General features: G+C 48.8%; 2 protein-coding genes across 7 annotated transcripts in view; both read left to right on the top strand.

Moving 5' to 3' along the window:
* EXOC6 (exocyst complex component 6) overlaps positions 1-3,682 on the top strand; it is a 219,444-nt gene extending 215,762 nt beyond the window's left edge. For all 6 annotated transcript variants that reach the window (XM_025179786.3, XM_006113178.5, XM_089780169.1 and 3 more), the window contains 2 exons: positions 1,130-1,242; positions 2,475-3,682. In XM_025179786.3, the coding sequence (XP_025035571.1) occupies positions 1,130-1,242; positions 2,475-2,607 (246 nt within the window). In that variant the 3' untranslated portion in view covers positions 2,608-3,682. The remainder of the gene's footprint in view (positions 1-1,129; positions 1,243-2,474) is intronic.
* A 293-nt stretch (positions 3,683-3,975) lies between these two features.
* On the top strand, positions 3,976-24,810 carry CYP26C1 (cytochrome P450 family 26 subfamily C member 1). The gene is made up of 7 exons (XM_014581831.4): positions 3,976-6,687; positions 7,290-7,570; positions 7,980-8,204; positions 8,454-8,729; positions 12,871-13,026; positions 18,873-19,493; positions 20,549-24,810. Exons 2-7 carry the CDS (start codon positions 7,367-7,369, stop codon positions 20,936-20,938), a joined length of 1,872 nt encoding a protein of 623 aa, XP_014437317.2. The 5' UTR covers positions 3,976-6,687; positions 7,290-7,366; the 3' UTR covers positions 20,939-24,810.
* Positions 24,811-25,842: the final 1,032 nt, after the last annotated feature.

Genomic DNA, 25,842 nt, shown 5'->3' with positions numbered 1-25,842 from the left:
GGCCGGGCCCTGCCTCCTTTGCTTTGGAAGGCGGCCTGGGTATCTTTAAGTTCACATCGCAGTGTGGCGGGCACTACCGGAGGATTCTCCCGTTTCCCATCATTACAGAGCCAGTCAAGTGGGCAATTACAGATTGGCTCGCGCCAATAAATCATGGAAGTGCTCTTTTGCCCTCTGTGTTGCTTAAAGAAGCAAAAACAAAACAAACGCCACAACAACTCCTTGCTTCCAAGGGAAATGAAAACAACAAAGCTCAGGCATAGGAAGCCGAACTGACGGCAGTAAAGTATTTAGCTGTTTGAAACAATTAAAACGTGGATAGGAAGTGGGTTTTAACTGGCTTAAAGGGGATTATGGTTTTAAAATTGGATAAAGGGGTTGCTGCTTTAGTTTAGATCTCACATTAGCTTTTAAAAGATTACTTGTATATTTGACAACAGCTCTGACGGGAGATTATAAAGCAAATACTCGATTTTAAAATGCTACCGAACACAGAGCCTGTTTTTTTTCCATTTGTTTTATTTTTGTTTGGACTAAGAGAGCTCCCAGGGCTAACAAGCAGAATCTTGAAGCCGCCCTTTTTCAATCCCGGGGAGGATCAGTCACCATGGAGAATCCAGCGGGGGTTGTTTAATGCACTTAATTAAGATTATCTGAACCTCTGGTTTAAATTACTCCGGAAAAAAAAGTAGAGCTGCAAACTCTCTTTCAAAGGTAAAATGTTCTGAAGGGCCCGCAAAATGGGAAGCTTAAAACACTAACACTCTCCTGCTAGGTTGGTTTATTTCCGGCAGACCAAGAAAACCTAAAGTAGAGCCAACCACGCCAGTGAAATGAAATATTCCTTAGGCGAAATTAAATGGTTAAACAGTTAAGGTGTTTGCAGCCTAATCCTTCGCTTTTAATTATTTATTTCTGAGGGAGACTTGTAAGTGACTTGTGCAGAAGGTTTCCGTGTAAATGCAAATGATGTGAGAACTGCTTTGCAAACACCACTGGGCTGGTCAGATTGTTTCATGGACCTGTCTTAAAAAGCACCATTCTCCCCTCTGCAGCACGCGAGGAGACACAAGCATAGGCCTAACCTTAACAGAGGATCTACATCTTGTCTTTCTGTCTTCTCATATAGCTACTGGACCTTTTCATGGTGTGGGACTGGTCAACCTACCTAGCTGATTATGGTCAACCTACTTCTAAGTACTTACGAGTAAATCCAAGCACTGCCCTTACCCTCCTGGAGAAGTGAGTATGTAGCGCAAGCACTTTGGGGGGAGGGGTCCCTTTTTCCTTGCCTTTAAGATTAGCATAGTCTGTACCATAAAGATACCGATCGTGTTAACCTGGACAGCAGAGCGCTAGCTCTGTTACGCTGTCAGGCTCTTTTCATACAACTGAATCTAGAAATGAGCGTTTCAGTTTGTTCTGTGTCCCAGTGTTAAATAGCGATGTCAGTGCCAACTGCTACTGTGTTTTATGAATCCATACTATGTTACACTGATTGTAACGCGATCTGCCCAGCGTTGCTGTGCCCAAAGGGAAAATTCAGGTATCTCGAGTTAGGAAATTAAACCCCAAACACCACTGAACAAGAGTTAGGTCCCAAAATGTGTTCAAAGCTCACAGACTCATTCAAACTTTTCCGGTGCCTTGTAGCTCAATACACTAACACCGTGGTTCCCCCCTACCGAGTTGTCACTTTGTCAAATAAAGCATTTAAAACTCTCGGTGTTAAATCTATGTGCTGCACATTCTCATATTTGAAGCTATAGTAGATATTTAGATTTGAGAAACAGACTGAAAGGACCGCATAGATACATTTTGACTAGAAAGAAATCGTCAATTTCCTGTATATATCCGAATCATAAATATCTTCTTAGTTAAATATGTTATCTGATTTTGTTTCCTTTCTCCGCAATGAATGCATGTTTTGCAGAGTGCATAAAGGGTATGTATGTATTTCCATATCATGTTATCCATATGCCATCTTTTTTATTTAGACATTAATTGTCAGTATTTCGTTTTTAAATCACCATTATATTTCATTTTAAGTTTAGCAATAAAAAGACTTAGGATAATTTTTCAATGAATGATGACATACCATTTCATTCAGAATAAACTAAAAAATGGAACCAGATGGAGAAGAATCTAAACAACCTTCAGTTTTGTTCATTTGCAAATGTAATTTTAGTGTTATGTTTCCTGTTTATATAATGTTTAGCTAAATGATTTTAAACGTTTTTTAAGTAGTATTTGTTAAGACTGGGTCTGAATGCCTGGGATTTACTCTAAAAACACAGCGAGGCAGTAAAAGGGACCCCCAAAAGATTTTTTTTGTAATCTCTTAGCTCTTGTTAATGCAAAGAGAACACATCTAAAATAGAAAACGTAGTGCTGAATTTATTTTAGCCCGTCCGATTTTCTCTCGCTGATTGCATTTCGAACATGCCTATGTCTTCTACTTTTTTTTTTCCCAGAATGAAAGACTCTAGCAAAAAGAACAATATTTTTGCACAGTTCAGGAAGAATGATCGCGACAAGCAGAAGCTAATAGAGACAGTAGTAAAACAACTTCGAAGTTTAGTGAACGGTATGTCCCAGCACATATAGACCTGTTAGGTCTCTTGTGTCTCATCCTACCGAGATGTATTTCTTGGCCACTGTTTCTACATAACAGGCAGCGCTGGAGATTCGGACTTTCGTTTGAATAAAGGAAAATGTGTAGAGGTGGCTCATATAGGAAGACTGCAGCAAACAATACTTTGTATGTATTTTAACGAATTGAATTGAATACTATTTTATATATTGTAAACAAATGGCGTAATTGGGACTGTAAAATAAAAAGCTGGTCACTCATACTGAACATGCAACAGCTGAACTGTAAATACATTGCTTAGAATTGGTAGCTGTTACATACGGATTTTTGCTTCAGTTAGAAATTACTTGAAAAAGTTTTGCTATAATCCTTTAATTGGCGTTTTTCGAAAAAAAATCATAATTTAATATTTTTAAACCTTAAAATACTTGCATTTCAGATGTTGCCTATCATTTTCTTTTTAGTAATTGTATATTAGCCTTAAAGCGATCGGCACATAATTTTGTATGCCAAATTTTGTAGTCTGGAGGTACGAAAAAAATCTTCTGATTTTTTCTACCCTTTAAAACTACCTGGAAAACTAAACTTTATATACATTCAGTGTTAGGGCTTATTGCTTTTTTCTTCAAAAGTGGTTTAATCTTGAGTTCATGAATGTAAATAACCAGTTGAATTCTCTGCCGTGTGCTTTGGTTTCTGTCCTCAGGGGTAACATTTATAACTGTACTTTTGTAGATGATTCCTGGTCCCGTTTCCCCCTTCCAGACTAAAGTAAGGGATAACAGATTTACGCTATCTTATCCCATACCAAATCCCGGTGCGGCAGGAGGTCTGCTTATACAAATAGAGCCATCCCAATAATTAGAATTTCCTCTTACAACCCCCTAGTTATCTCCGGCCTGTAAGTGTTTCCTGGCTATTTTAAACATAACGAGAATGTATAATAAATACAAAACGAACCATCTATGGAACATGTATAAAGAATGTACATTTTGCTGTATTTTTAAGTTATTGGCAGTCTAAATACAGTAATATAAATCTTACCCTTATTTTTGAATTTAATGTATTAAAATGCATCTCAGACTTAAATTTCGCGTCGGACTGAACAGCAGAGGTCATTTCCCCTCTTTTCTAGCTCGGAAATGATTTACTCTCCTTTTCCGTGGTAAGCTAAGGACTGGATAAGCTCCTCTGTACCCGCCTTCACCTCCGTGATGGAAATATTAAACACGTGCCACACACTGTCCATACGGTGTCATTGTCCGCATCCGTGTTTGTGTGTCCCGGGCGCGCGAGGAGCCCCCCAGCAAAGGAGCAGGAAGAATTTCTCTTCGCCCTGGGGATTTCCCTGGGTGTGAAACGAGCTGAAAATTCCCAGCGAAGTGACTCGGGCTCGGCGTGGCCTGGAGATCTCGCCCCCATCTGAGCAGCAGAGTCAGGAAAGTTCCTATGGGGTCAGTACTTCTCCTAAAGTGCATTGTTAGGTGTTTCCCAGCAGGGATGGAGCAGTAATGGCCAAAGGGGGGCACGGAGGGATTAGCTTTGGGAAGCTGGACCGGGCGCTGTCGCTTCGGCTTTGCGGGCTGCCTCTCCAGTGTCTTCCTTCCTGTCTGGTGTCCCCTCTAGGCGCAAGTGGCTGCCATGGAAGGGGTTTCAGCCCAGGTTCCCGTGGGAGGCGAGCAGGCTTGGGGGGCTCCCTGGCTAGTCCTGCGCTCCCCGTGTGGACTGAGGTGCTCTACAAAAGGGTACTGATCCCCCTCAGATCCTCAGATGATTAACGCTGAAGGAGCCTGCTCAGCCCTTTTAAAAGCCATTTTGGGGAGGAGGGGAGACTTTCACCTGGCAGTGCCCGCGAGACGAGGAACTTGTTGGCAGGCGGGGTGAGGTGCAGTGCGCAGAGGAGTTATAATTTCGGGATCATTCAAAGAGAAGGCATTTGGCACCTGAATGAAACAGGCTCTGGGGAGTTGCTGACCCAGCTCAGACACTGCCGTGCTTGTTTGGGGACTTCCCGTGGCTTTGGAAATAGAGAGGGTCCCTGTGAATTGAGAAATATCCAGCTACCCGAACCGCCCTTTAAAGAGCAATTTCCCACCCACCCTGCCTCAGCCCCCACAACGGGTTTGTGATGTGCCCTCCTTAGACCCCGGCCCATGTGCTTCTGTGACTCTTTCAGCCCCTTTGTAAAGGCAAACCCGCCCTGTCTCGGTGCAGCCCTAGACTGACCAGTGACATTTTCCCACCGAATTCCTTCTACGTTGTTAGGCTTTGCTGAACCACCCTAACCTCTTTCCTAGGGGGGCACAGGGGCGCTGGATGTAGTGACATGGGCTTGTTAGCTGTACCTTCAGCAAACAGGCTTAATCAGGCCTGGAGCAAAGGAAAGCGGAGACAATTCTCCAGAGGGGCCTCTAAAATTTCAGGGAAGGGAGCGCCACTGAACCTTGGCATCCAAACAAACAACAGGTGTCTCCTGTAGGCTGCAACGCCAAACGCCAAAGGATGCAACTGGAGCTGCGTTAGGAGGCGGGGATGGGGTGCGGGGCTACCAGGAAAGTTGGCAAACTGCTTGGCTGCCGGCCGAGGCCAGCGCCTTGGGAGGTGCATGTTGCTGCTGTGCATGTGGTGTATGAAGATGCTGTCCTGACGTAAGGAGGCAGAGTTTTCCTTTGGACCAAGCGGGTAAGAATAAACAGAACCCAGGGAGCAGTGCTCCCACTGACGCCAATAGGACCCATCCTGATGCCTTCGGATGGAAGCAGGAGCCAGGCCGGCTTTGAGCCAGCAAGGTTCTTCTGAGGAGCCAAATCCAAGCCTTCCTGCTGCGCAGGGCTCTGCGTGGGGCTAATACAGCTCCCAGGAAGGACTGAGCGGAGAAACTGGCTCGGATCAGAAGGCCTGGCCCATTATTAGCCGGATCCCACACTGCTCACGCAGGCAAGGCGCTCAGTGACATCAGGCAGAGCTTTGCCTACGTGCGGAATAGGGCACGTTAGTGTCACACTCGGCCCAGCGCTCCAAGGCCGTGACAGTGCCGGTTCGGATTTAAATAGCGGCCCGTGCTGGGCTTTCGGCAGTAGGCGCCCTGCTCTGCGCGCCCCTCCCCTGGCAGGGCAGCCTCCCAGGCAGCACTTGCCGAGCCGCGCGCAACATAGAAAGCTACAGGTAATGTCAGCAGCGACCGGCTCTCGAACAGCTGGAACGTGCAGCTCAGTGGAAATCTTCCCCCGCTTGCTCCAAAACACGCCGCGGCCGGCCCCGCGCGCTCCCCTGGCAGCGGTTTGAGCCCTGCTCGCGCTAGGCAGCAGAGGGCCTGGCGGGCGCTCCGGGGGGCAGGGAAAGGGCGTGTGCAAGCGACAAACGTGCTCTCCAGCTCAGCTTGCTGGTGTGAGGCACCGTCCGCCTGGCAACCTGGGCTGCAGGGTGCGCTCCCAGTGAGCCGGGAGGGGTGGGGACGGGACTCCCGAAGCACCCTGGGAGGGCAAGGAGCGCGAAAGAACCGCGCTCCCTTTGAAAATAGCGGCTCAGTTCGCGCGGAGAGGTTTGTCCCATCTTGGGGAGCGTGAAAGCCAAGGAATGGGACGGGCCGGTTCCATTCGCAAGGAAGCGCTCTGGGGCGAAGCGCCCGAGGGTCCAGCCCGCTCTGGGTTAGCGCTGCAGACCGGGGGAGGGGTGGGAAGGTGCTGTGGGGGAAACGTGAGGGGCTGGCAGGCCGCTAGTCCCGCTGGGCTCCAGGGGCGTGCGGGTTGGCCGGTGCGGGGCTGAGAGTGGGAGTGAACTGTGGCTTGCCTGTCATTGGTTACCTGGGTCCCAGCCCTCCAGCTGCAGGATCTGTCACCGCAGCCCTCTCCCCTCCGCGGCTCCCCACATTCCTTCAATCAATACCCGCACGTCGCAAGGCTCCAATCATTGCACTTCGTCACGCGCGTGGAGTGTGCAGCCGAGACGTCATCCCCGAAGGTGGATCGGGCCGTCCGCAGCCACTATCCTATAAAACTCGCTAAAAGGGACGGGGGCAGAGGAACTGGGCTGCAGACTTGCCCTGGCGCTGCGGATCATTGGCTTTATGAGCGCCGCCAAAGTGCTGCGGAGCCGTGAGTATCCGACACCCCCTTTCTCTGTGACAGATGTCGCTCTGCCGGTGCCCCCGGGGGAGCGGCGCCGCTTTCCCTGGCTGGCTAAAGTTAGAAAGTGCTCAGGATGCTGGCGGCAGCACCTGGAAGTGCTGCTGCCCCAAGCCAGGGGAGCCGCCTATTGCCAGGAAGTTTCTCCAGCGGAGCCCTGGGTTGCTGCGCTCAGCATCCTGACGCTCTGATTCCTGGGACGCGCGAGAGAGTGGAGCGAGGGGGACACGTTAGCTGGGAGGAGGGTCCCTCGCTCTCTCGTGTCTCTGTTGAATGAGCGGGGCCGCCTTTGCTAGAAGACAATGAAACCCCAGCCCGCAAACTGCCGGGCGCTGGAAGTGCGGGGCGCGGGGCTGGCGGCGAAGCTGTGGCGCCAGCAGCTGAGATTCTTTTTAACTCCAAATAAATCATTTCTGCCAAGTGGCTGCCTTCACCTTCCCCTCACCCGCTCCAGAGCGTGAGCACCTTCCCTCCACCCCTGAACTGCTCCCGAGCCGGGCGCGCTGTCGCGGGGCTTTTGCAGACGATGTGAAACCGAGGGCCAGTGTCTCTTCTTCCTTCCCTCCCGACAGCCTAGTCCCCTGCCCCGCTCGCCAGCGGCAGCGGCGCTTTGCCGGGTGACAAGCGACACGTCCGGCGGGAGCCGAAGATGTTGCTGGCGGGGATGAGCGTGTGGTCCTGGCTGGAAGCCGCGCTCACTGCTCTCCTGGCCCTGGGGCTCCTCCTCGCCGCCTCCCGGCACTTGTGGACTCTCAGGTGGACTCTGAGCAGGGACCGGGGCAGCTCCCTGCCGCTCCCCAAAGGCTCCATGGGGTGGCCGTTCTTCGGGGAGACCCTGCACTGGCTGGTCCAGGTAAAGGAGAAGGAGGAGCACGTGCCTCCTGCGGCAGTCTCCGGGCTGCAAGGCCAGGGCTGGGGCGGGCAAGGGGTGCCCTGCAGCGGGGCTTACCCCTGCGCTACCGATCCTGCGGAGCCTGCCCCCTCCCTCCCCACGGGGATCGGGCCATTCCCGGCACTGGCTGAAACGTGAGGAAGAGATTGAAATGCTTCTCATTCCTGAGCCACGTGGGCTCGGGAGCCGAGCCCCCCAGCCCCGGCGGCGCAGCGAGCTCCTCTCCCGCTCCCGGGCAGCCGGGGACGCGTTTGGGGCTGGGGGGCTCCGCAGCCAGAGAGCCTGAGCGCGGGGCTAGGGGCGGGCTGGCGGGACCCAGAGAGCGCTGCCCCGGCGGCGGCTCCGCGCTTGACCCGCCGGCTCCTTGTAGGGCTCCAGCTTCCACAGCGCCCGCCGGGAGAAGTACGGCAACGTGTTCAAGACCCACCTGCTGGGCAAGCCCGTGATCCGCGTGACCGGGGCCGAGAACATCCGCAAGATCCTGCTGGGGGAGCACAGCCTGGTCAGCACCCAGTGGCCGCAGAGCACCCAGATCATCCTGGGCGCCAACACGCTGCTGAACGCCAGCGGCGAGCTACACCGCCACCGGAGGAAGGTGAGCTCCGCTCGCAGCCCCGGGGCGCTGGGGGGCCGAGGGATGGGGAGTGACCCCGGGCGGTGGCGGGGGAAGGGGCGCTTGGGGCCGTGTCTAACTCCGCCAAGCCCACGCTGCTTCGGGCCAGCCTGTCGTCGCTGCTCAGCCCCTTCCAGCAGGAAGCCAATTGGCGCCCCCGGGTCCCTTGGCAGGCGCAGCTGCCAGCAGCCTCTTCTCCTTTCTTAACGCTCTGCCCTTCCCTCTCCCCAGATCCTGGCGAGAGTCTTCAGCCGCGCCGCCCTGGAGAGCTACCTCCCTGGGATCCAGAAGGTCGTGAGCAGGGAGCTGCGGGGCTGGTGCCGCGAGCCTGGCTCCATCGCGGTCTATTCCTCCGCTAAAACCTTGACTTTCCGCGTTGCAGCTCGGGTTCTGCTGGGCCTCAGCCTGGAGGAAAAGCAGTTCAAGGACCTGGCCAAAACCTTTGAGCAGCTGGTGGAGAACCTGTTCTCCTTGCCCCTCAACATACCGTTCAGTGGGCTGCGCAAGGTACTGTGCCCGAGTCGCTCCGCTTTGCTTCCCTCTGCTTTGCCTCCAAACTTGCAACCTACCGAGTACAGTCTGCCTTGCTTTACACACGTCCAGCCACAGTAGCCAAAACAAGACGAGGTTTTACCCAGGAAAGCTCCTGATTCTATATATCTTGATAGTCTAAGGTGCCACAGGACTCTCCTTGTTTTTAAAGTTCCAGACTAACACGGCTACCCCTCTGCGACGGTCCGGGTCCATGCTTTGTGCTCTAGCTTTTGTAACGAAAGGTGGATCGCTATTGCCATTTTAAAACACAGAGAATCGCCTACTCCCCATCCTTCTGTCTGGCCAAGAATTCCCTCTTACCTTGGACATGCCCCCGAATGGGTGACGAGTCGCGTTTTAAACAGATTTCATTGCTGTATTAGTTGCAGTGATCAGTTAGCTTCTCCCCCCACACACACTTCTTTTGCGCTGGTTTCTTATATAGTGTCAGATTATTTTCTTAGTACAGATTATTCTCTAATTACACCTCGTAGCCAAGTCTTTTCGTTTTGTTTTCTCATATATTTGCTTCCAGCACCTTTCAGTGTTGGCTTCGATTTGTTATGTTACATGCAGAGTTTTCCCTGGAGTGAATTTCAGTTCTGTGCTGCTATATTCTCAGCAGGCTAGTGATCTGTCAAATTCCTTTCCACAGATTATTGCCTTTGCTATTATCATGGTATTATCGTCTCCGCACACGTGTGCTGGCTCAGAGAATGCCGTTTCCTTCGGCTGAGATAGTCCTTGCTAAGGGCTATTTGTTGCCCTAATAGTACACAGACTGTTGACTTGTTTGTGCCATAGTTCTGTGGGTATGAGGGAGAAGAGGCTAACAGAGATTCGTAGAATCTAAGTACAGAAGGGACCATTGCCATTTTCTGCTCTGACCTCTTGTGAAGCACAGGCCTAGAACTTCCCTCAGAATAAGACCCTGGGCAGATCATTTAGAAAAAACAGACGTGGTTTAAAAGTGTTCAGTGATAGAAAATCCACCAGGACTTGGATACATTGTTTCAAAGGCTAATCACTTTCACCATTAAATATTGGCACCTTATTTCCGGTCTGAATTTGACTAACTCCAATTTCCGTTGGATTATGCCTTGGCTTTCTCTGGAATAGTCCCCACGGAGGTGCTTACAAACAATAATCAAGTCACCCCTTCACCTTCTCTTTGTTAAATTAAATAGAGTTTCTTGAATCTAGCACTGTAGGAAGCTCCATCTCTATCCAGTTGGTGACATTGGATGATTTCTTGGGTGTGTCCTCTTCCTAGGAGTTTGGAAAAGCAAATTAAGAAACAGAGTTTTTGTTATGTGGCATCCCACTGACATTCACATGGGTCATCAACAGAGTTGGACCCTTCACGTCCACTCACAGACCTCTGCCACTTGACCTAACAGAGTCACTGACCATTCTCTGCAGAGACGACCAGTAGGGGAGGATGAGACACCCACTGGGCCAGTGGGTTTCAGAGATATCTGTAGGCTCTCTGAGGAATGCTGAGATTCTGGAATCTTGGGTTCAATTTTAGGCACTGGAAGGGAGTATTATCTAGGGCATAGACTCCTCTCCCTGTCCCTCCCCCCACACAAGCTTTATCCTTTTTACCATAATCCTTTCTATTCCCAATATCCCCTCCATTCCCAATTGCCTTGCCCAGTTTGCCCAAGCCCCATGGTTCCTTATCCCCCATGTCTTAGTTTCCCTGGGTCCTGGTCCAGTCTTCTTCTCTCCCTCCCCACCCTAGTCTGTTTGTTCAACCAATCCCGCTTCTTTCCTAGAACCCTGGTTCCTTATCAGATCTACCTTTCCTCTCCTCATGTCCTTCCCCACATCCCATTGCTTCCCATTTTAATTTTCCAGCTAGTTACAGTCTCCTCTGAGGTCACATTAGATTTAATGGTTCCTCCTGGCCTTAAAATCTATGAACCCTCTATACATAAGAACATAAGAACGGCTGTACTGGGTCAGACCAAAGGTCCATCTAGCCCAGTATCCTGTCTGCGGACAGTGGCCAGCACCAGGTGCCCCAGAGAGGGTGGACCAAAGACAATGATCAAGCGATTTGTCTCCTGCCATCCCTCTCCAGCCTCTGACAAACAGAGGCCAGGGACCCCAATTCTATCCCCTGGCTAATAGCCTTTTATGGACCTAACCTCCAGGAAATTATCTAGCTTCTCTTTAAACTCTGTTATAGTCCTAGCCTTCACAGCCTCCTCTGGCAAGGAGTTCCACAGGTTGACTACACGCTGTGTGAAGAAGAACTTTCTTTTATCAGTTTTAAATCTGCTACCCATTAAACCCTTTCCCATCTAGCCTTCTTACCCCACCTAGCTGCCAATCCTAGTCTCTTTGCCCAACCAGTCCCAGTTTCCCATCATTTCACATCTAGTCCCAGTTTACCCTTTCCTCTCTTCCCCAGAGGACAGCCTTCGGCCTCAGTCCTGTGTTTTCTCTTCACAGCCTCCTTCTAATCTACTCTCCCTTCTGTGCTTTTGTCCCTTCTGCATATAAATCCCTCTGCTTTCTCCCATAGGCTATCTTGATGTCAAAAGGGGAACAGGGCATTGAAGTCATCTCAACTTCCTGCCGCCCAAAGCTGGAGCGTGCCCAGGGAAGATGGAATTCCCAGAGTTTTTAGCTGTAAAGAGCTAGCAAAATTCCAACATTTATAACTTGTCCAAATGTGGGTGGATTTTTACAGAGATGGCAAAAGTTCCAGACCCTGAAGGCTACGCCCTGCCAAATTTCTCATCCTGCATCAAAGCCTGTGAGAGCTAGAGACTCAAATACAAGGATGCCAAATTCTTTTAACAAGGACAAAACAGCCTATTTTTCACTCAAACAATTTCGATCAAAAATGCTAAAATACTTAAGCCTGATGCAGACATGGAAAAAATTTCAGCCCAAACACTTGAAGTTTGGCAAAGCTTTACACTGCAAGAAAACAGGGTCTTGTAAAAGGAAGTGTCGGGCAACTTTGGTAAGAAGTGTCAATACCAGCCCTATCTGGCACATCACAGGTTGTGTGGGTTGAAATACTTCGTTGTAATTTTGTTTGTTAGGTTTACTGTTCAGGTGCTGGACGATGTTAATGGCCTGTGATGATATTGAATCATAGCGTTTAATGCCGGAAGGGACCACCAGCTCATATAGTCTGACCTATATATGATTATAATACTATCCTAGCAAAATCTGTGAATGGATTTTTTTCAGTTTGGATTACCCTGCCTCTGGGCTTCTACAGTAGGGTGATCTATAGGAGGAGGTTGGCATAAGACAACTTGCTTGTCACAGAACCAGACACCCTGCATTCTGAATGCACTTCTACTTTACATACTCACAGCTTTGGAGCTGATTCCCCCTTATCCTTAGATATTTGGTTGCATGGAGTGTTGCTTTAATGGAAATGCAGCCATCTGACACACATTTACACACAGTAAATTGGGCATGATTATCACATTATGCTTATCTGGAATAGCTAACCCCTTTGTCATTGCCTTTAAAAAACTCCTGGACCTTTCCTGAGCCCAGCATTCGACTGGGGTTGGCTTGTTAAGTCACCCTTTCTTAGCCAGGTACCACAGAACCCCCGTTGCTCTTAGAAGAAGCTGAGTTTGTTCATGGCAGTCATCAAGAAGTCACTGAGGCATCAGCTTTCCTGTCTCACTGCTTTCACCCTACAAGTGTTCCCCGGGCAGAACTTCCATTTACAGGATGCGTTGGAGTAGCACAGGGAGAATTTATTCACTTCCCACCAGTCCAACAGCCTCTTGCCAAGTGATGTCAGCAAAGACAAACCCAGACCTGAAGAAGAGCTCTGTGTGGCTCTGAAGTTTGTTTATCTCACCAACAGAATTTAGTTCACTATCATATATTACCTCACCTGCCTTGTGTCTCTAGCATACGCAAATTAATTTGGCCTTCCTACTATTTTAGTTGCCAGTTGGCAGACTAGAACTCCACAGAGCACAAAAGGGGTCTGGATTTGAGCCATATAGAGTAAGAGCGGTGGGATTCTTGGGATCCGTGAGTGTCATTTGTGGAGATCTCTTCTTATGGTGTTTCACTGGGGCTCGACAGTGCCTGATCAATCATGTCTGACTCTTCGCAGGGGATCAAAGCCAGGGATATGTTACATGAGTACATGGAGAAAGCCATAATGGAAAAACTGCAAAGAAGGAACTCAGAAGATCACAGTGATGCTCTGGATTTCTTATTAAACAGTGCCAAGGACCATGGCAAAGAATTCACCATGCAGGAGCTGAAGGTAAAGAGACCCTTCTTTGATGTTTGGCTTCTGTGTTTAAAGCTGCTGAAGGGAGGGATCCCTGATATCTCCACCTTTGTTTTACCTACTCTGGGTGACTCCATCACAAACAGTTCCGAAAGCTTGTAGTCAAATGTCTTCCTCGCCCTAGTGCCCACGGGTACTAAACCTCGCTTGTCCACCTTGATAAAATAAGGGCCTGGGAAAACATCTCACTAGTTCTCAAGCCTAAGCATAGAGCAGGTGAAGCAGACATTTAGGAAGAGTGCTCCGGGGAGTACAAGAGAGATAGACATCCTTTTCATGGTTGCATTGCTTTGCATTTGAGATGAGTTAATATTTTAAAAGTAAATAAATGCCTCTGCTGTCCTCCTACCTTATCCTCTTGGCTTTTCTTCCAGGCATCTGCCTGGTTTTAACAGATGCTGCTAGGTTTGGCCAGCTCCAATGGGATCTCTTGCGAATCCATGTGTTCTCAATGCACTTCAAAATACTATCTTTGATATGATAGAACTGATTGTACATTCTTCACACTCTCCCATGCCTATTATAGAGGGGCCGATGGATCATGCCACTGCTCCAGGGGGCGGTAAACAGAGATCTTTGAAACAACATGACTCCTGGGATGGAATGATGGATTCTGGGGCACTTCTTAGGACCAGCTGGTTAATTGTATTACTGAGAGTGTGGATGTGCTCTAAACATGAGACAGCTCATTATTTAGGGCTAATTCGTGTCGTTCTTGGTCAGACAAAGCTTCCAATTAAAAGCAATGTGAGTTTTCCGAAGAACTACGAAAGTATTTGTCTTTAATAGTGAGTCACTTCCTATCACCATGCTGTTCTGGTCACCATAGATATAATAGACAGTACTGAGCATGTTCAGTAGTTGACTGAAGTCTATTTGTAATTGCGAGGTTTTAAATATATCTAGGTATCCAGGAGTTACTAAACCTAAACTGGGTAACTGACCCCTCTTTCTCTTCTCCAGCTGAGAACCAACTGCTATTCTTACTGCCCTGGGTTTCCAAAACCAGTCATGTTTGGCTGCCCACCTGAGAGAACTGCCAAAATATTGAGGTCTTTCTAATTCACCTTCTTTCCCGAGCATCAGCCAGTGTCAGATGGTATGATAAAAATTATGCTCGTCTGGGATGAAATCCCGGTTCATTTGACTCCAAACTCCCATGAACTCCAGCAGGGTCAGGTTTTCACCCAGGATCTTTATCGGGTAGGAGCAGTTGATCTGTTTCTGTAAAGTTTCTGAATCTTTGCTGCTGAAAATCTGGAAGTGTGTGGATGGAATGGCATTGTCTAAACATGGAAACGCAGCACTGTCTATTGGCGTCCCTTCCCCACCCCTCCCCGATACCAGCGGTAAAAGTAATGCGTTTCCTGAGACCCTGAGGCATTTAGTGTAGGCAGAAAAATTGATAGAGACAGATCACCTAGCTCCTTCAGTTTAGTTTATGCTACAAAGCAACAATATCATAGCAAGTTAAGTAAAAGAGAGCTTATGCCACAAGGCCATTCCAACAATCCTGCTGGCAGGAGAACAAGGAACTCTTATGGAGTCTTTTCTGTCTCCAATCTCCCCTATTTCTGGCATCTTCTCACGTGAGTGCAAAAGAGCCCCGTTTGGCTCCGAGCCAGGAAGCAGGATTCCTTGTGGCCGAGCAGGGTAACCGAGTAGATAAAACATTGGCCTCGTACCCAGGAGACTTGGGTTCTGCTACTTTCTAGTCCCCCCTGTGTGCTTCACTTTCCCGGTGTTTAACGTGGGATGCGGGTCTCCGGATGAAGAGGTCTGGAGCCTACGTGGGACTCCCCGACAGGGAGTCTAGTCTGCACATCGAGAGGTATCTGCTACTTTTCTGCTGAATAAAAGGGCGTGTTGCTACTAGTGTAGCACAGCAGTTTGTGGGGGGACCCCACATTTTATAACTTGTTTACCCTGGAAATAGTCTATTTTAGAGATTAATTAACATGACCAAATACATTCGATCTCGCTGTTTAAGAAAATCTAACCTATGGGGCAACAATCATGTACTAATTTGTAACTCGTGCTAATCAGTATTCTTCATCTAGATGTGACTGGAATAGGGGTCTGTGACATTAGTCAAAATAGATGAACATAACTATCGCTGTGAATTGAAGCACGGGGATCGGTACTGTTATATTTGTGGGAGTGTACCCAGACCTCCCTAAGGTATACGAGCAAGTGGAGATCCCAAGATGGGCAGAGCTGGCGTGGCTCACCCCATTCGAGATAGCTGTGATGGGGAAGGGAGTGAGCCTGTCTTAATATTAGTACGCTCTTCGGTATGCTGTGCAGGTAGGAGGGTGTTTTCCTGCGTCCGATGCATTTAAAGAACCTTTCCTGCGTATTATGAACTAATTTACGGTTACTGACGAATGTGACGGCGTCTTTTACTAAAATAAAAGAGGCAGCGGAATATTAGTGGAACGGTCTTCCTAGGTAAAGAAGTTGCTTTACAGCAATGGATACACATCTCCGAGGGTCTTTCCAAACCCGAATGTACACTAATTCTGTCTTGCTTTGCGTGTAAATAATTTCCAAAGAGTACTTTCTGCTCGCCCGAGATGCTGTAAATTATACTCGGGGAATGAATGCAGCACGTGCTTCACAAAACCAAGACTAGTAAAATCCCGGTTAAAAAGTCCCCCATTTTATCGAAATTACCAGAAACAGCTAGTCCCAGAATGGGAAAGAGCGCCTCCTTTAACACAGCGGGGTAGGGCCCTCGCTGAAGGCAATGAGAACAGAATGAAGGTGCTACAGGGCGGTGGCAAATATTGGGCATATTGGTTTCTGAGGACGCACTAAACTAACCTGCAGTAAAGTCACAGTAAAGGTGCAATTAAAGCTGAAAGAAAACAGGTTAATCCTGAAGATTGTTCCATAACGAACCAGACTAAATAAGAGTCCAGATGAAGTCTACAGGACACCTACATTCCAGTGGCTATAAAAGAAGAAATAAAATCACAGATGACTGTAATGTCTTAGCTGCAGAAAGCCCTTGCCAGCCGCATTACTACGCGGCGCGCTGCTTTATTTTCATCCTTTGTGCGATTACACAACACTCAGTTCAACAGCAGCATTGTAGAGGCTAACAAACACAAAGTGAGGAATCCTCGCCACTGACGCAGCAGTGACATCATCAGTTCCGAGGAGGAGGAGGAGGATGTAGAAGGTGTTTGTTACACTTCGCCGCGAGATTTCCCTGTGGAACTTCGCCTCGAAAGAACCAAGACGTTGCTGTAGCTAGTACCTTGGGGTACCTGGAATGCCTGTTCCCCCTACTGCGCACAGGTAAAGGGGAAAGCAGCCCTCCCCCATCCGAGAGGTATCCTGGGGAGCCGGGACACTGACATCCCCCTCCCCCGCCAGCTGGACAATGATTCCTCCTTCACCCCTACCACACCTGTTGCTGTGCCTAGAACTGATAGCAAAGGAGCAGCCTTGCTATGGGACCCCTGCAGTGCCTCTGCCCAACCGGATTGGCTCTGGGTACTTCCTGTGTGCGTGGCTTCCCTTCCAGTTCAGAGGAAATAAGACCCCGGGGCGCTGCGAGCTGTTCCCAGCCCAGACGTGTAATTGTAAACTCCGAGGAAATCCTGCAGCGGGGCCGGTTCGCAGGGAGAAGAACCTGCACAAGAGTCACAGTGCGTCCAATCAGCTCCTCCACTAGGACTTGCTCCTGCCCCCCTGCAGCCCGCTGTCTTTTCTACCCAGCCTTTGCAAGTCTCTGTCCGGGTCACGGCGCCGCCAGCTCGCCGGTGCCTATGCTGGCAGTGTGGGAGAGGCTCTGGAAAAGCCTGGAAGAGGGAGGAGATCCAGCCTCATTGAAGGCAGTGGTAGTATTGCCATAGACTTCAATAGGGCAAGGATTTCACTGCTGTGTTTTGCACTCACCCCTTCCCTTCTTACAGTCTTTAACCTAGATGGGAGACAGCTGGAGTCATTTTCACCCTTAGATCACCCCCAAAGCCCTCTCTTTGCCACTAGATGGTGACCGGCAGTCTCTTGGAAGCCCAAGTTCCGGATACACTGTCTGCAGGGTTGTTGTAGCCCCAAAGTTTGTCTGTCTTCCCTGCAGAAGTGGGGAGGTATTATCTCTCTTCCTTGACAGCCCTTGGGGATGCCGGGGGCCTCTCCTGTGTGTATTCTGCGCACGACTGTGTATTCTAAACAGCACCTGGGAGTGTGATATTGTGCCTTGCAAAGACCAAGCAACAGGACAGAAACAGCACAGACATCGTTACAAAAAGGCAGGATAGGTATTGTCAAATATTTCGGTCGTAGTTTTAAATCCTGGATCCTGAGGTCACATCCTCAAGATGCACTTTCCCTTTTATTTGCGGGTGGGTGGGAAAGAGAAAGGGGAACTAAGAAACTTCCAGGATTTCACCTTGCATGAATTAGCTAGGGACTCGCTGTTTTCCTGTGAAATTGTAATGGAGGTTCCTAGAAGGCCCTGATTGTGCAGTTTGGGGGAGCCGTGGCTTTGGCTACAAGATCTGATGGATATTTTGTCTACTGTTTGCACAGATAGCCCACTTCGATATCTTTCTGTGACTTGGCTGTTTGCAGAGTTGCCAGAGCCACACTGTGACAAATGTGTGTAAAGCACCCTATGGACATAGTACATGTATAACACTAGAGCCGGGTGTTTTCCTCTGCTAATACACCTCCGTTTTTGCTTCTAGGAATTCCTAGGTTTGTTTTGTGCACGGAACTTAAAATGCCTAGGAAAGAGGCAGGCGGGGGACGGTGTCTGGAGTTCTTCCGTGGTTGTCTCGATATTTGTTATACAGGGCTCTGTCCTGCCAGGCGCTGAGCACTGTGATGCAACCAGCAAAGCCTTTACCTTTACGCATGTGAGCAGGAATATCCCCTTAAAGTTTAGCTTCAGGGCCTTGCAAAATCCAGCCCATGTGGCGGCACATGTTCTCTTTCTCTGTGCGCGGTGTAACCGCATGGGGCAGAGGCTGATGGCCTCAGGGGATTTTGAGCGATCGAAGATCACTGACAGGATTTTAGATGTTGTGTCACTAATGTCACTGAGCAATAAAAAAGCTTGTTCATCTACAAACTCTGACACGCACTTGCCTCTGGGGCAAGCGAAGAATCCGGGATTTATCAAATACCTGTAACCAGGTAACACTCTATTGGCTACAGAGCAGAGGAAGTTCACGTGCATAATGTATGATGCCCACAGCAAGTGTCTTGTTACTTTCACTCACTGTCGATATGAGTCCAGTTCTATTCAACTACATGGGCTCTTTACATTGACTTCAGGGGGCGTTTGAACTAAAGGTACCTGTTTTAGATGATAGCATAGGAACCTAGCACTCGAGGATCAGCACCCACCTCCATACATGCAGAAGACATGGCTATCTGGTGGTGATATTTAGAGAGTGGAAGAATCTGTGCAGATGAAGTGTAGTGTCTTGCTGCCGGAGATCCCAGGCCTGCCTCTGAGGACAAATCTCTAAGGCTAAGTGCGAAGATAACCTTTATTCGCAAAATCTGCAGTCAGACTCTTTCTCCCTTTCTTTCTCTTTCTACTGGTAATGTTTGCAGGTTCGCAGGGAGTAGTGGAACGAGGACATATGTGCTACGGGTGCAGTACTGTATAATGCTCAGTTAGCAAAGGAGAGCAACTAAAGTTATAGCAGTTTTAGTTTCAAAAACTCAAAGAGTGGAAATGAAGACAGGCCTCCTGGGGCTAGACAGCGCTGCCCAGAGGGAACAGGTGTGAGTATGATTTGAACATTAAAACACACATGCATTTAAAACTGTCACCTTTGATTATCTCACAGGAGTCAGCGATTGAGCTGATATTCGCTGCTTTCTTCACCACTGCTAGTGCCAGCACTTCTCTAATCCTTCTGCTACTGAAACACCCCTCGGCGACAGAAAAAATCAGACAGGAACTGGTATCCCATGATTTGAATAGGCAGTGCCATTGCCTTTCGCCTCGAGTCTCCCAAAAGAAGCACCCATATAGTGAACCTTGGGAAGATGCACCGAAAGACAGTGACTCCCAACAGCTACTCCTCTCCTGGCCAGAAGGGACGCCGAAGAATCAAAGTCAGAAACTTGATTTAAAAGCAGAAGGAGAGGTTGAAGGTCGTTTTATCCGACAGACTCCTTTCCAGAAGGAGCCCACGTTAAACAGAATGACACAAGACACAATTAGTTTGAATACAAATTCTCACCATTCAAACCACAGGCAAAAGGAAGCCAGCCAGCCTCCCAGCAGGCTGTCGGTGCCCACAGGGCCAATGACACCTGGGGCAGAATGTGATTGTCAACCGGAGATAAACTTGGAAAAACTGAGCCGCCTGCGCTACTTGGACTGCGTGGTCAAGGAGGTCCTTCGTGTGCTGCCACCCGTTTCTGGAGGCTATAGGACTGCCCTGCAGACCTTTGAGCTGGATGTAAGTGATCTGTGTGTTTGCAGTTTCTTAAAGACTCGGGTACAGCTTTGAACCAAGCAGCTTTTGTTCATTTATGTGTCTCTGCAGCGTGTGTTATCAGACAGTTTTACACCAATTTCTTCTTCCTCTCTAGTGACCTCTGGGTATTTCAGAGGGCTGATTTCCTAATAAGGGCAGCTGGGCAAATAGTAAAACTTATCTGCAGGAGGAATTTAGCTTTAGTATGAAACACCGACTAAACAGTAAGAGATGACATTTTGCCTCCTGCAGGTGCACTTAAGTTAGTGCAAAATACATTTGCACCGAGTTTTGCGTTTTACCATTGTAGAAAGCACAGTGCACAGGGGAATGCACACTAACATCAGAAATTGGAAAACATAAAGCATCTAGAACCTAAATAACTGGTTATTTATTTGTAATAGTGCCCAGCAGGGTACTGGCCGCTTTCCTGAGCTACAGCTAACAGGAGAGTAAGCCTTGCTGGCGCACGGTCGCCCCAATGAACACAGCAGGAGGCGGGCTGCTTGTCCGATTAAGAGCTGAAGAAGCTGGCTCTAGATCCAGCTGGCCCCATCGCACGAGTCCTACGGGCCACTGGGGCTACTGGCGGGAGCGAGGCGACCCAGCACTGAGCGCCCTGCCCGGCCCGGCCCGGAGGACAAACACTAAGTCATGTCCGTTAACCCCGGCGCCCTGCAGGGGGTGTGTGTCTGGAGCTGCCGCATTGGCAAGGTGTTTAGGGAGCATCCAGCGCCCCGCCCCCGACATAGCCCCCCTCTTGGCCTGCATGGAAAGAAACATCCTGCCCAACGCCGCCCCCCTCCCTGGAGAAAGCCGGAGCCGGTCTCTAGAGAAGGCCGGGGCGGGTCTGGGCAGGGCGGAGCGCCGCCCTCTGTCGGCCGACCCTCGGGATTGCTGTGGCGGGGAGCAGGGAGCAGGGAGCGGGCGGGTTCTGCCGAGGGAGCCGCAGAGCCGCTGGCGCCTCAGGACCCGCACTAGCCGCGCCGCAAGGCCAGGGCCCCGTTCGCTGATGTGCCTCTCCCCCTCCCCTGCAGGGCTGCCAGATCCCCAAGGGCTGGAGCGTGATGTACAGCATCCGAGACACGCACGAGACCGCGGCCGTGTACCAGAGCCCCCCCGAGAGCTTCGACCCGGACAGGTTCGACTCGGCCCGGCAGGAGGACGGCCAGGGGGCAGGACGCTTCCACTACATCCCCTTCGGCGGGGGGGTGCGGAGCTGCATCGGCAAGGAGCTGGCCAGGGCCATCCTCAAGCTGCTGGCCATCGAGCTGGTCCGCACGGCCCGCTGGGAGCTGGCCACCCCCAGCTTCCCCGAGATGCAAACTGTGCCCATCGTGCACCCCGTGGACGGGCTGCAGCTCTTCTTCCACCCCTTGCAGCCCGGCGGCGCCAGCCCCAGCCGCCAGGGGTCCCGGGAAGCGTGAGCGTGCGAAGCCGCCTCTCTGCTGCCGCGGCCCCTCGCTCCGGGGCGGGCAGGGCGAGGAGCGGGAGCTTCAGAGGGGCCGGGCGTGGGAGACGCCCCAGGATTTGTTTCCACGGGCCTCCGGTTCCGTTTCCTTGCCGCAGCCCCCTGCTACGGGGGCTGGGATCCGGCTGCTGAGAAGGCCCTGCCGCCGGGCCCAGCCATTCTCTCCTCCTCGGCTCCCTGCTGCTGCCCAAGGCAAAAAGGGGTTCGGGATGCAGCTACCGCCCGGGCTGCGCCTTCCAGTGCAGAGAACCCCTGTTGTCCGCTGGCACATTAGAAAGGTTTTGCTTTGTCCCACGCGCCCTGCACTCTTGGAGGGGGCAGCCGGGCGCGGATGCACAGACTCTGAGGGGCAATGAAAAGAAAAAAAGAGTCCAAATTCCTTAAACTGGAAAGGGTTGGCTGGCCTAGAGGTGATGGCTGGGGAAAGAAACCAGCCGGTTCTAGATTTTAAAACAGAATCCCTAGGGATTTAGATTCACGTGCTGCGTCTCACCTGACTCCTGAAAGTTCAGGGGAAAGCCCTATCTTCTGAGCATCCTTCTGAACCACACTAGTGCCCTGGGCAGCCCCCTGCTCTCTTCCTTCTGACCGCATAGAGAGTATACAGAAAACGGGAGAGAAAAATAGCTGTCTGTAGCACATGTTCATTACAGCCGCTAACTACAGGTGGCCTGGGATTTCCTGTTCCACATGTAGAGGAATTTAATTATGCCATATGGGATATTTGTAAGGGAGGTTGGAGTGTATCACACTGGGAAATAAGTTTTAGAAATTCCCATGGTCAGTGAAGAAGAGAAACATATAAGGGGTCGCTGCAAGCTGACAGGTCCAAACCTGTCAGAAACATCCCAATTCTGTAACTTCCTAAAAACTCTTTAGCTTTCCATAGAGTAACCTAAAGTGAATGTATTTCATCTCACTCCTACTCTTTCCCTTTAGAGTGCATCCAATAAAGATGTATTCTGGTCCCTCAGATAGTACTGTATATTAATATTGTACATTATAACACTATTATAGTAAGGACTGTGCTGCTATTATTAGGGTTCCTCACTAAATCCCATTTTGAGGATAAACGTGCTCTAGACTGCAGTTTAGTTGCAGGTTGAAGCCTGCACGAGAGAATCAGATTGCAGTAGGGTAGTGATCTTTTAAAAACAAACATTTAAAGAATCGGGACATTTAACTATTTGATTCTGACGGGAAAATTCCAGTTTTAAAAGGTCGAAATCCATTACTTGTGCATACACTGTGGTACCTCTTGCAGAATAATGATTTTAATATCGATAGCGATAGTGGCATTAAAATAACTATCAGCGGCACTGAGAATTAGATCATTTGTCACACAGCATACGGTGTACAGTGGTGTATATATGTATTCACATGGAATTAAGCTTGGATGCTGACTGGCCTATTGGAGGGGCATGGCCATTTCCTACACTTCAATTCCAGAATTTTGCTTTTTCCCCTTGTAAAGGAATTTCTCACAAATATTTTATAATAGTAAAATGAAAAGTGAAATAATGCCTACCTTTTATGTCCAGGAATGGAAATGGCAGTTACATGGGAGCATTGGGAGGAGAGTTTAGGCTAGTACTAAGCATGATTTGTGCAGCTGAATGAACACATTATTTCATTTTCACTTAGGGGCATGATGATAGCATCACTGGGCTTTGGGTCAGGTACATAGGATGTACTGGAGTTTCAGGGGGTAGCCGAGTTAGTCTGTTACAGAAAAAAACAGCAAGCAAATGGTCTGGTAGCACTTTATAGACTAACAAAACATGTAGATGGTATCATGAGCTTTCGTGGGCACTGCCCACTTCTTCAGATGACCAGAGTTAGTATGTACTGTCTGTCTAAACGATGAAGAAGTGTAAACATCCGATAATTACTTTTCACGATACAAAATATGGCTACTATTCTAAGTCAAGATATCAAACATCGGAGGAGTCGAGCAGAATACCTACATCCTAAACCTGTAACCCTTAGGATGAAATTTCCCTTTGTGAAGGCTGACACATTGGGTGGTGGGATGTGTTCTCCAAAGACGCTTCTGCGCTCAGTAAACTTTCTTGTAACTTGTGTAATCCCCCCAAAGGAGAAAGTAAAAATATTTGAGCCCTCTTGCTGTAGATGGCGACCCACCGCCCGAAAACCAAGCGGAATAATTTATTAACGGTGAGCCGGTGTGGTAGCGGCCATCGCCCAGAGAACTTACCTGGAGCAGCATTTCTAATTAAACATCAGAAAATCACGTAATATAATTTCACTCCCTGCAACATCTCAGCTACCTACAGCAAAAACATGGCTGCCAAATGTGACAGGTCAAATCTGGAAAAGGTTGCAACTGAAAGTCGGAGTTAAGTGCCGTTGTCAGGTTGACCCTTTAGTGAACCAGAAGCCTCTGCCCTGCTGACCTTGTCTTTAAGGTGAATCTTTGTGCTGAACGGAGGAGAAATCAGTAGGCGGTGGATACAAGTGTCAATGACTAACTTGAATTAGCACAACCACTGAACTGAGCCATCCAAACGCTACTGACGCTATTGTGAGCCTCTAAAACCCGCGAAGCTTTGATCCACCTCCAGTTCTGTTTTATTTCGGTGGGACCTGGCCGCTCACCTAGGCGAGAGCCGGCTGGCAAATGCAGCTCTGTAGCCTCCTGGCTCCAGCTTGCATGAGGAGTAATCATCCAACAGGGGACGATTCTTCAGGACCAAGCTAAAAATCACCCGAGCACTCTAGCACTGTAACCGCTTTGTTGAATGATGTAATTAATGTGAATCTAGTTAAAAAAAAGACTTGAAACTGTTTTTCGAATAAACATGAGCATTTGCAAGTGAAGTGTAGCAATTACTACTTGTAATCAAAGTTTGTTCCTATCAGGCTGTTAATTTCTTGACCCCCTTCCAAGATATCTTTAATTATTCTTTTCACTCTTTACTACTTGATTCTTTTCGGACTGACGACTGTAGAATAGATGGCTGTGGCGATAATAAAGGTTTCCTGTGGTAATTATCGGTGCTCAGACCACCGTATCTCGTTATTTGATGGACAGTGAACTTGGCGAAGTTGCTCGCAGAGTTCATTCAGATGTCACGGTCCGTGTTGTAGGTCACAAGCAGGTCAGAGTATGGGAATGGGAAAGAACCCCGAGGTCATGCCACTGCTCCCAGCGCAATTCACTGACGGTACGCAGACACCGGAAAATGGTCATCCCTATTAGGCAGAAAACAGCCGTGCCAACTTTGCAGGGCGCAAAAGCCGCCAACATAACCCCTGGTTGGTTTATATAGGTCAGAGGAGGGGTGGAGGGATGGGAACAAAGTGAGCGTTTAGAACACAACATAGGGGAAATGATCAGATTAAATTTAGGCTACAAGTATATTATATATCACTTTTGGGCACAGGAAAACCCCCCACAAACTCATATGTACATTATATGCAGGCATGTGTATAATAATTCCCGAACGCTTAAACCCTTTCCCGGTAAATGTTTTTAGCATAGATACAGGAATTAGGACTTCATCTACATGTTAATTACACTCCAAATACTTTAAACGCTCTTAGCCCTCCGAGGTCAGCTCGTTTGCGGAGACTGAACCCTTTAGAAATAAATTTTGCGTTTTTAAAATTGCAAATGCCTTCTCCCAGAACTGGAAAATAGCCAAATAATGTGTATGCGGGACAGAAATATTGCCGTTCAACCACTACATTGCCAGGCACTGTTGAAGCAACCAAGCTAATAAATATTACAATTTCTCCCCGAGTCACGTCTTCCAGAAAATATAAAAGGGGATACATTACTGGATAATATTTAGATTTAAAAAAAAAAAAAAAAAACGCGCTTCAGTGTTTATTGTGATTGGGCAGAGAATCGGAAAGTGAAATTGACTAGCCAAAAATAAAGCGGGCTAGTTCACTTGTACCGTCCAAGTTGAGCGAAGTAGGCTAAATAAATATATCCATTATAACACACAACAGAGTTGTTGATTTTGAAACGTCTATTTTAATATACCTCCAGTGCTATTGATATTAGAGGCAAGGACATTTTCGAGATACTAATATTACTTTGAATCTCGGGGTGCCCCTTTAAACATTTCTCAACGTAGCCACCAAATTATAAAAGAAATTGGGAGGGTCATTTCAGTCATGCAGTGAGCAACAAACACCGGGAGAAAAAATTCTGTAATTCGAAGGATACCCAAGATCTTGTTTGTATTCATCTGCAGTATGTCTACAAAACAGCGCTTAAGCTAGCTATACATGTAAAACTCTTGAGAAGTGCTGTTTTCAACTGGTTACTGCTGCATTTATTGCAATAATGGTAATCGCGAGTCGAGGATTTCTGGACAGGTATTACCTGTGGAGGTGTTAAATAAAGTGTCCTCGGAGCTCCCTTGTTTCCGACCATCAATGCCTGCTGACTGTGAAGCTACCGGGTGCAGTCAGGGGGTATAAGGACAGTTCAGAGATGATGCACATGACAGAGCGGGAAAGGAGATGGGTGATTTGGAAAACTTTTAGCAGCTGGCTGCTCTTTTGGCGCACAACCAACGTCCCTGGCTGCACAGAAGAGAAATTCAACTTTTCGCCAAAACCTTTTTTAAGGTTTCGCCAAGGATTAAGGGCAGGATCCCGCAGTGGACTGGAGAACCCTTTTCCCCTCTTACAGAAACCTCTTATACATCTACAGCCCTGGGTAGGAGGAGCGAAGGATCCGTGACAACCTTTTCCAAGAGTCAGCCCTACCCTTCCGAAGGGCACAGCAGCCGATACAAAGCGGTTTAGCATTAGAACATGTCCCAGCGTTTGTACAGCGGTCCTGCCTCCTGGATGCTCTACACCGGAACATCAAACCCC

Source organism: Pelodiscus sinensis, chromosome 8, assembly GCF_052426305.1.
Source record: "Pelodiscus sinensis isolate ZL-2025 chromosome 8, ASM5242630v1, whole genome shotgun sequence".
Classification (NCBI taxonomy): domain Eukaryota; kingdom Metazoa; phylum Chordata; order Testudines; family Trionychidae; genus Pelodiscus; species Pelodiscus sinensis.
Note: the sequence above shows the minus strand (reverse complement) of the source record. Positions and strands in the feature narration are given on the sequence as shown.

Excerpts from the sequence above, each read along its gene's own strand:
- CYP26C1 (XM_014581831.4), top strand. The coding sequence starts at position 7,367 with ATGTTGCTGGCGGGGATGAGCGTGTGGTCCTGGCTGGAAGCCGCGCTC. Across the intron at positions 8,730-12,870 it reads CGTTCAGTGGGCTGCGCAAG|GGGATCAAAGCCAGGGATAT; the intron begins GTACTGTGCCCG and ends GACTCTTCGCAG. Across the intron at positions 19,494-20,548 it reads TGCAGACCTTTGAGCTGGAT|GGCTGCCAGATCCCCAAGGG; the intron begins GTAAGTGATCTG and ends CCTCCCCTGCAG.